The sequence below is a fragment of the Seriola dumerili genome, unplaced genomic scaffold (genome assembly GCF_002260705.1).
Source record: "Seriola dumerili isolate Sdu_G_001 unplaced genomic scaffold, Sdu_1.0 BDQW01000068.1, whole genome shotgun sequence".
In the NCBI taxonomy this organism is placed as follows: Eukaryota; Metazoa; Chordata; class Actinopteri; order Carangiformes; family Carangidae; genus Seriola; species Seriola dumerili.
The window spans coordinates 797,136-807,863 of record NW_019174323.1 but is presented as its reverse complement, the minus strand read 5'-3'; the positions used below and the strand labels follow the sequence as shown (position 1 = coordinate 807,863).

Sequence of the window (10,728 nt, the reverse complement as noted above, 5' to 3'; positions counted from 1 at the left end):
TACTGAAATATTTCTGTCTTATCAAACTTCTGGTTTTGTGAGAGCAGTTATAGGCTGACTTCCAGAGTCCTGCTCTCTCCTCAGTTTTCCTGTTTATTTCTTAAGATACAATCTCTCTCTCTCTCGCTCTCTCTCCTCTCTCTCACTCTCTCTCTCTCCTCTCTCACTCTCTCTCTCTCTCTCTCTTTTTCTATTCAATTAAAAGGTTGTCAAACAATGTTGCCTAAGCAGCAGAATACAAAATGCAATGGACACCAATATTGATACACAGGTATATATTAATCATATTTTAGCAGTATATTATTTGCATGTGTGTGTGTGTGTGTGTGTGTGTGTGTGTGTGTGTGTGTGTGTGTGTGGGGGGGTCCTTCAGGCTGTAGCATGTTGACATATATTGATTGGGCAGCAAGATGTGCTCTGTCTCCTTCTCCTGGAGTATTTTTACTTTTGAGATGTCATTGAGTTCTCTCTCTCTCTCTCTCTCTCTCTCTCTCACACACACACACACACACACACACACACACACACACACAGAAGTCTCACCTTTCCCACAGGCGCCTCTCTGAATGAAAATCACCGGCGGCTGCTGCAGCTTCGTCGCCCGGTTGCTGACGCGCTTCAGCTCGCAGATGTTCCGGTACGAGACACCGTCGCTGCCGCACACCGGGTCGGAGCCGCTGCACACGCACACGCCAGCCTTGCCCCTCCGCCTGACGGTGGCAGACACTTCCACGCCGTCGGTCACCACACACTCCATGCCCTCGGCGCACTCGCTGTCTCCAGTCCCGCCGCACTTCTCGCCTTCGCCGGACGCGCACACAGGGCAGCAGTCGCAGCGGTCCAGCACGTCGCCGGCAAGGCAGTCAGCGGGGATCGGCGCGCATTGGGACTTGTCGCACTTCTCCGGGCAGCCGATGGCGAAGCGTTTGGCTATCCGCGCCTCGGTCATTAGACAAGAAGAGGTCAGCAGAGCCATTACGCACAGCACAAACCGGAGACGCATGATGGGACACTGCAAAAGAAACTGAAACAGAAACTGGGAGCTGAACTTTAAATTGAAATGAAACGCTTGGATCTAGTTAAGACAGTTTAAAGTGGAAAGTGCGGAGGTCACAGCAGCGGGACAAACTGATGCACTGTGGAGCTGTCCTGGTTTATAAAAGCTGCAGGATAAACACAGGAGACGATTGGTGGGCGTGTGTGACGTCTGTCAGAGGAAAAGGAGGGGATGATGGGGTGGTGTTGTGTGCATGTGTTTAAAGTTGTGCAAGTTTTACTGCAGTAACTCAAGTGCTGTACCTAGAAGTAATTTTGAAGCACTTGCACTGCACTTGAGTTTTTCAGTTCTGTGCCACATTTTTATCTGACCGCTGTGAACAAATCATATGATCAACTTCTAACATTATCATCAAACGGCCATTCAGCGTGAGTATTTTATAATATTTTTCTGTTGTGATATTGGTTGATCTTATTCCACCCCTGATAAATCTTCACCCTGCTGCGTATGAGCCTCAGTCTGGTCTTAATGAATGCAGCATTTCAGCTTGGGCTGAACCTGTTTTAACCCCTTAAATTTCCCCTTAAGATGTTCCACAGTTAGATGAAATATAGCACTGTATGACAATAAGATACACTGTGTGTGCACCTTCTACCTGCTCATGTTCCAACTAATTAAGCCATCTTTGCATCAACCTGCCACTCTTTGGTTCCATGAATGAAACTTGAATGAAGCAATATGATGCTTATCTTTCGTATTAAGTTAAATCTCCAAACACAAGTCCCTTATGTTTCTTTAGCAAAAGTAAAAATCTGTTTGTTTCAGGCGACCCCAGACAAACTATAGGATATGGCAAAAACTTCAAACCAGTCAGACTGAAGCTCACACACTGTTTCTGTGTATAAGCAGAACTTTCCAGTCTTTACCTCATGCAGGACTGCTAATGCTGTCAGTCAGCTATTTCTGGACATTTAAGATTTGACATCTTAATTAATTCTCCAAATGAATAACACATATGGTCGCCCCTCTTTACTGTGAAAAGTACAGTTTTATTAATTTTCAGTCTCTACAGACAGCTGTTTCTGCTTCTCATCACTTTTACAGTGCAGTGTTGTAAAACTAAAAGTAACCTGCTGATGCCTTCTGCTGTTTCCACGTCTGTCCACCTTCTACGTCCTTCAGTCTGACTGTATTTCGCAATCAGCATCATCATCTGCTCCGCTGCTGGCTGCACGTTTCCATCCAGTCCGTGAGTGCTGGTATGCAACAATCGATTTTTCCATCAGGAGAGACAACTCAATAAAGTGACTGAAGAGTTCATGGCTGGTCTTTGTGTCTGTTTTGAACACTCATAGTAGGACATGGGTTGCTGCAGATTTTCTATCTTAAATTCACACATTTTTCAATCAAGATTGTCTAATTGCATTCTTGATGTTTTCCCCATGTGTGTGTTAAGCTCCCACTCTGGCTTAGTGTTTTTTGCTTCCTTTAAATATTAAAGTGGATAGTATTGTATCATCTACAGTTTTTCAATTTCATTATGAAATTCAATATTTTATTGGAAATTTAATTTAAATTTAAATTTCTAAATGTTACATCACTGGTGGGATGAGTTCTGTTTTGGAAACTATCAATTGTTCTGAACCCTTAACGCTCAATAATGAGGTTTTCTGTGACATCATATGTGACATCATATGATTATTATGTCATTATTTGACATCCAGGGAAACACAATCTAATAGATCCTCGGAACTCTGCGGGCTACAGTGTCAGTAAGTACGTAACTGGTCTCCCTGGAAATGCTTCAAGCTTGTTTCCAAACAGCTTTAAACAGAAAATGTTCATTTGTCTTGTTCGTGATGAGGTATGAGGATGGTGATTTGCCCCAAGGTGAGATGCAGTTACTTCACTTAATATCACAAAATGTTGACTGTATTAAAAATGTTGGGGTGGGACTAAATCTTATGTTTAATTTTATAAAAGCACAAGTCCAGTGCTGCTGCTGAAGACCTGGTTCGTCACTACTACTGGTAAGGCTTTAAGAATATCTGTATCACTATATGTTATTTGTTGGGTCCAGCACTTTAATATTTTAGGGTACAATGAAACTTGAGGTGTCTAGGCAGGTATGACTTGAGTGTCTTTTTTTTTATATTTAAGTTAATTTGTGCATTTATTCATGAACAATAATAATAAAAACCATAAACAACCCCCTCCACGCTGTGTGATATGGTTGAGAAACCTCTGCTGGGCTCGACTCAACACAGCTGCTGCTGTTGTGTTTGGATCAGAGGGGTCCAACGGTTGCAGGGTTTTCAGAGTTATTGATGCAGGAGGAAGCCAAGGAAACCCACCCAGAGTTTGATCCTTGAAGCGTGTGTGTTCCAGTTTGAGTGGTTCTGGAATAAATGCAGGGGTGTATAAATATGAACAATAAAGAACATGAGTGAAATAGAGTTTTTCAACTATTAACCAATAAAAAGAAAAAAAAATATATTACCAAAAAATGTTACCTAATTGGCAGAATGGGTAACTTGTCATAAAAACTCTTGGCTGTAGAAACCCTGACTTTTTAAATATTCAGTAAACGATCAACACTGCCACTAGATGTCGCACTAGATCACCAGCATCCCAGACCAAAACAAATGCTTGGTTCGCCCCACTTCCAGGCCTTGGTTAGGCTACAACCATAGACCGTATATAAAAACTATGGCTACAACCTACCCTCCCCTCCCTTCACGTTCTCAGTCAGCAACATGTTAGGAAGCCCAGTGAAAGTGGCCATTGAAAACACAATAAAGGGGCACAACTGAATAAAGTTACCCTGTGTACACGAGAGCAACAAAAACAATCCAGCCACAATCATTAGCCCATGCTAGCATTGCCATGATATGCTCCACCAGCTAGCAATAGCAACATTTGCCGAACACATTCATAATATTGGTAGCAGCAATTTAGCTAACGTTATCATGTCTACTGTAGCCTTCACTAATAAAAACAGACATGTAACATTATGTATCCAAAGTTACTTACACATAGAGGAGAAGAAAGCGAGTTCCGAGTGGCACTGGCACCCTTTAGCAGCTAGGAGGGCACTCCATCTTGGTAAAGCCTGACCAGTATTGGCTCCACTCAGATGGGGGAAGAAATTCAGCCTTGGACTTATCTGCCGGGACCGGTCAGACAAATGAAACTGGAGGAGCCAGTAAAGACACTGATGGAACCGATAAAAACTTTATGGATGTTTTGAAGGGCCACCTGCCGACCAGAATTTGAGCTGGTAGTCCCCATGGCCAGTTCACCTGTGCTCTGGTCTTAACTCTTTCTTTGACAGGTGGGTTTCAGCTGAAGAGTGCCTACTGCAGTGCAGTACCTACAACCCTCAAACATAACAGTAATCTCTATCTATTGCATAATTCTCAGATCAAATCCACATTTATACATCCATCCAGAAATCCACATAGCAGCTTATGAAACTATATTATTTCTCTACCTGAGGAAAAGTAAATTACATTGGTTCCCTGCAGTAAAATAAAGAGAAAAGAGTAAATTCTTTAGTGTCAGAAACAAGAACACAGGGCTTGAAGGCATGTCACATGCTGGTCAGTCAAACACCTGGTAAGGTTTGATGTAGGGAGCAGCTCTGCCTCTGGAGGTCACTAATGAGGCTCTTTCCTCAGTCTGATTTTATAAACGTCCTGTCAGATGCTTTGATGACTCTGAACCCTCAGAGCAGTTCAGCTGCTCCTGCTGCATCTCATCAGTCTGAGGGAAGACGTGATGCAGAGATGATTTTCATCCATCTTTCTGTCTCTCTGTTTGTATGTATTGCTGTTGCCACCCTCATCACCATAGAGATGTACTCCAGGCAGGTCTAAGGGAGATGATCTCAGGACTCACCGACACCACACTATGCAGTAGTTCTTCGAGGTGCTCAAGATTCTTTTAAAGGGGTTTCCAGGGGCCCATGAGGGGATCCAAATGGTTTCTGAAGCGTGCCAGTTATCATTGAGGAAGGTACAAGGGTCTCTGAAGGCCCTGCAGGGATCTTTTAAAGACTTGCAGAGGTTTTAGTGCGATTCACTGGCCTTTGAAGGGGTTCAGGGGTACTTGAAGATGTACCAAGGTTCCTTTAAAGGGCTCCAGGGGTCTGTGATGGAGTTATAATGATCCTTTCAGAGGTTCTGCTGCTCATTAATAGTATTCCAGGGGGTTTTTGAAGAGGCTGAAGTCTTTAAAGTGACCCACGGTTTCTTGAGTAAGTTCCAGGGGTCTTTAAATGGGTTTCAGTGGTACTTAAAATGGTTCACCAGTCTTTGTTGGGGTTCCAGTTGTCACTGAACAAGTTCAAATAATTTATAATTTGATCAATGGGTCACTAAAGAATTCTTAAGATTTCCAGTGACCCCCAAAAAGACTGTGAACAGGTGCTACTGGCAACTGAAAGTCAAAGAGGTCTTGAAAGAGTTCTATGGAACCTTGAAGAGCTTTCGCTGGACTTTGATGGATTCCAACAGCATTTTAATGTATTCAAATGGTCTTGAAGGAGTTCTAAAGATCCTTGAATGAGTTCCAGTGACCCCCAAAACTGTTTGATTGGTCCTTAAAGCGGTTCCAGGGTTGCTTGAAAATGTTCCACTTGTCCTTGAAGAGCTTTGACTGGCTTTTGAATGAGTTCAAAGGGTTTTGATGGAGTGCTGTGGATCCCTGAAAGAGTTTATTTGGCCCTTGAAGAGGTTCTCCAACAACATAAGGAACAATTTAACAGATGTAGGTCTTGCCAAGAGTGTATGTGGTCTAATGATTTTAAAACATGATTTAGCTCTGTTATATAATGATAAATGCACTGGGGGAATAATGTGATCTTCTCATCTCACACTGACTGTTGGAGGTTTAATTTCCTGTCACATTAATTTCCTGTTCCACTCAGTTTAATTAAATTACATGCATTTTTCTGAACAGTAAAGCACTCTGCATTTGTAATAACTCTGTATTCATGACCTACAGGGAGTTGAGTAACACAACAAAATCAATACTGACTTTTAATCCAGTTTGCCAGCTTTCCATGGCATTATTTGCAGTTATTTAACAATATTTATGATCAATGTTGTTTCTTTGTTGTTATTATATTTCATATTATTGTTTTTATCATTCATATTCAACAGTTATACATGTATATGTGTCAATTTTAATGTCATCCACAATGATGCCTTAGTTTTACTGAGTGAATTACAGTTGTTGTAAAAACTGATCTTAAAACTGAGATTGAGAGTTCTTGAGCTTGAAAACTGTAGTTGAAAAAAACAATTTTACCACGAGGTCCATTTAATACTTATATTATATATAGCTTATATTACACAACTCGCGCCACACAGGCTTCCTCAGGTGAAGATCCATTGTCATGGAATTGTAAATTTTCCTTTTTTTTCTGACCAAGTTAACGATTTCTCAACCATGCTGGCTTATAAATTAAGATTGAAAATTCATTCTTGGCCTTGGACACATGATTTTAAAATGCATATTGTGAGTCATGCACGTGAAATGATTCAGAATTAACTGTAAACAGATATAAAAGGAACAAAAAGCTCCAGTCCCAGTGGATATTTGTCCCCTGCCTGCCGCTCCCCGGCCTCAGCGTCAGTTGGACAGCTCATCATTCCCGTTTATGATGTGAAGACCACTGGAGGACATTCAAACACTCTGCTCGGCTTTTCTGCGAAACCCAGAGAGAGAGAGAATGAGAGAGAGAGAGAGAGAGTGAGTGTGTGTGTGTGTGTGTGTGTGTGTGTAATATCAATCTAATTCCACTCAGGTGGAGTCAGTCAGCAATAATGTTTTGATTTATGCATGTGCGTGTCTGAGCTGGAAGGATAGAGCGTGAAAAAGACAAAAGAGAGAATAACAAAGTTAGAGTTGGCCTATGTTAATGTGCAGCTGTCCAGCCTGTACAGAGCGTGCTTGTGTATATGTCTGAGGGTGTTTGTATATGTGTGTCTGTCTCTTAGATGACTCAGTCCCCCTCCCATTCATCTGTCAGAGCCGATCTGCAACATTTAGTTTCCCTGCTGCATCATATTTGTGGTTTCCGATATTGGCTGCTAGTGAGTGATCACAAAAACTGCTGCTGATTTTGGTCAAAATCAAGACAAACAATGACTAATCTGACATTTCCAGATCCGACAGTCAGATCAGCACAAATCTACAACCGGTAACAGATCAGCTAAGGAACTGGAAAGACTTCTTCCAGTAGATCTCCTGTCATATCATCATGAGATTCCTGGTGAGGCCCCTTCTGCTTCCATCTGCGATCACCTTCGCATGTCATGCAAGTCACAAAAGCTTTGACTGGCGACATGTCTTTCTGCAAAGTCACAGTATTCTCATACTCATAGCTTCAAACAAACATCACTCATTGTCAAATGTGTGCTAACCCTTTCTCCTGGACTCCTGTCCGGTCCATTCCTGTTGGGTCATTCTCTTATCCGGTTGCTGCCAGGTCTGTGAGGGTTCAGTTCTGTGTGGTTTTAACTTTTCAAGGTGGCTGGAATATGTCTGCTGAGGTGCAGGTACATCAATCAATACTCAAGTGATTAAAACAAAATACCTGGGGTTAGTATTTTTTATTACACTAATGTTGATGCACTTATAATAATAAAGCAGGTTTTGGTTTGATGTAGAAGGTGTTTGACTGGATTTAGTGCAGCGTGGCTCCAGAGCAGGACGTCTTACTTGCTCTTAAGTCCTTGCTGGCAGGGTCGCAGCTCGTCCTTAAATCTTCAACTGGCAGCACTGGTTGGTTTCTGTCTCTCTTCCTTCTGGAACACAAAGTCTTTTCTTCTGAAGTCTATTAGCAGGGGCCCACTTAAAATATAAACTCAGAGCCAGAGCCTCCCTCACTCCCATTTGTCATGTTAGGTACTGAGCAGCGGTGGCTTCATTAGACAGATGAGAGGCCGGTGCTGATGATGCCTCAGTATACTGCTGAACCTAAATCATGGGGTGGAGATGGCAGGTTGTGCAACAGGAAAAAAAAAAAAAAAAAAAAAGCAGCTTTCTTGTGTTTCAGCAGGAGTGTTTTAGATCAAGACTGTGCAACAGACTTTCATCTGCCTTGACAGAAAGAGAACTTATCTTTCTGAGAAACAGTCCATCACAACTCAGGGCCCGCATCCTAAGAAGGCTGATAATGAGGACTCAATGCGTCATGCAAAATAGTCTGAATGTCTGACCCCAATGGAGGAAGTTTTCCATAAACCCTGGAACCTTTTTGGAAACTTGGGAGTTATGTCATTTTGTTTGGTTAAAACCAACAAGCTATAAACCTGTTAATTGAGGTAGTGGTAAACAATTTTCTTAACCTTTAGCTTCCTTTAACCATAATCAATGACAGCTGTTGATCAGAACCTGGTCTAACTACAAGTTTAAAAGTACTAAATGTAGCAGCAGCTTCCATGTTTTTGACCGAGTTTCTGACTGTGTTGTCGCCATAATATTCAGAAATGACTGAAATTGATCGATAATAAAAAAAAAGAAAAGAAAAGTCAATAAAGTGAACAGAATAGGCTCTGCAGATTCCTGCAGGACTCTATCTGAACAACAACAGATGAAGTGCATCCTGTGGAAGCTTCCACAATCACCTAAACATTGCAGCCTCGTGCAAACTGATGTAGGCTGATGTGCGTTTTCTGCACATCAGACCCGGCTGAGAAGCTGCATCTTTCATTGACAGTCTTGTATCCAAACTTAAGCTGGGGCAACTCTCAGAGCTCGCTTATGAGGAAAAACAGGCACATGAGCAGAACGACTGAGACCGGGGCAGGACTCTCTCTAAAGAGCCATTAAAGATGATGCTCTGTGGTTTTGGATCCTGGTGGTCTTCGGCTGAGCCGATGGACCAACCTGAAATTAATCTTGGTCACGTTAACCTTTGAATATATTTGGTCTTAAAACTCATTTGAGAAAGTGACTCCTACTCCTACAAAACAGCATGAAATATTTACTGAACATGAAAAAGTTACAGTCAGTTTTAGTCTTCAGGAATCACTGGCTCTTAAAATGGGAAATAAAAGTAGGTTGATACGACTCTTACAGTGGAAACACTATGTTTCATAGAGGAATTCAGTTGAATGATGTGAGGTCAGCGTTACAAAATATAAAATCCCAATGCTCTTGATTTTACTTCACTTGATTTATGTTACACTCCAGATATTCTGTATTTCAGCAACAAAATGAAAGGTGGAGTTGAGGGTTATTTTCCAAAACCTGCAAATGCATTTGGAGATTAATCACTGGGTGTCTCAACACACAAAAATGCAGATTACTTGTTTGCTAGACATCCAGGAGACATGTTCAAAATGGAAGAAATACATTAGATGCAGGATGTTTGAGACCGATTTGTTTCTGTATGAAGAGAAGCTCTCAGTCTTCACCTCTAACATTTACCGCTGATGTGTTCTGTCACTGTAACATTTTCTGATATCAAACTCAAACTGTAGCTGCTGGAAACATCTGGACGAGACGTCATTGTCTTTATGTTTGGCCAGTTTCTCTCAGAGAGTCATGGAGGGGAGTTTCTCTTAGAGGTCTCAACAGTCCACACGAGCTGAACCAGATTTGGAAATAATCTAACAGAGGTGACTGTAACAGCTGGAGAGGAGCAGATGTTACATAATGAAGTGAAGGCGGTGTTTAGACGTATGAATCCTGGTAACGCACACGTTTGCATCTCAAATCGGCCTTGGTGCCTTTACATAAATGACCCCCATATTTGTCACACTAACACACACACACATGTGCAGACATAAATAATATAAATATTGCCTGTTTTATTTGACACTCACTCTCTCACACTTAGGTTGTGTTTGCTCTTGTTTGGGACTTGGTTTAATATTTAAGTTTGTATAATTTATTTGAGGAGGTAGATTGTTTTTGTATATTTTTTTATCTCTAAAGCTGATGGTTATGTTTTGGTTTATTCTGCAACCACTTTGTAGAAGCTGCAGAATCATCAGCACCAAAAGAAGCTGTGGTTAAAGTGTCCCAGCATCCACTCGCATAAACGTCTCAATCACATTCTGCCTCAGTGATGTTCATCTTGTGCAACCCCTCGAGGTGTGGGACGTGACTGCAGCCTGTTCCGGTGTGGTGAGATGCTCTGCAGCTGTCGTCCAGAAATCATGACCTAATGACCAATAAGCCGCCTCAGAGGAGTTTATTTGGAGAGCCTCCATCCGATGAGACAAAGGCATGAAGAATGGAGGCTTCCTCCAACTGTAAGTCAGGACGCACAGCCTGAAATAAGAGAAATATGAGAGATTTATAACATTTGGAAACAGTGACACCTAGTGGACTCACACCACTACTATTTACTAATAATACTTTTTACTTTTACTTCAGAGATCTCTTCAGTTCAGAACTTGCTGTATTTTTGTACTGCAAGATTGCTACTTTTACTTTTAGTATCTGAATACTTCCTCTGCCACTGTGCTGCTGAAAATACTCACTTGAGTACTGATTATGTATTAATACTGCTGAAAAAAGTCCCCAACAAATGCAGTATTTCCCCATGTTTGAGTAACTTATGTTTATTACTGCAGTGTCTAGACATTTTAGGAAATTACTGAAAAATCTTAAACGATGTTTGTGAGCCATTTACAGATTCACATCTTTAGAAACAAGTAACAAGCTTGGATCTGAGAGTCCGACAGGATTTTTCTTTTGAATCTAAAATT

General features: G+C 41.6%; 1 protein-coding gene across 1 annotated transcript in view; it reads right to left on the bottom strand.

Moving 5' to 3' along the window:
* The window catches only part of LOC111219863 (serine protease HTRA1B-like), a 25,504-nt gene extending 24,276 nt beyond the window's left edge, over nucleotides 1-1,228 (bottom strand). The window contains exon 1 of the mRNA XM_022742703.1: nucleotides 544-1,228. Within this exon, the coding sequence (XP_022598424.1) occupies nucleotides 544-1,003 (460 nt within the window). The 5' untranslated portion in view covers nucleotides 1,004-1,228. The remainder of the gene's footprint in view (nucleotides 1-543) is intronic.
* Between the last annotated feature and the right edge of the window lie 9,500 nt (nucleotides 1,229-10,728).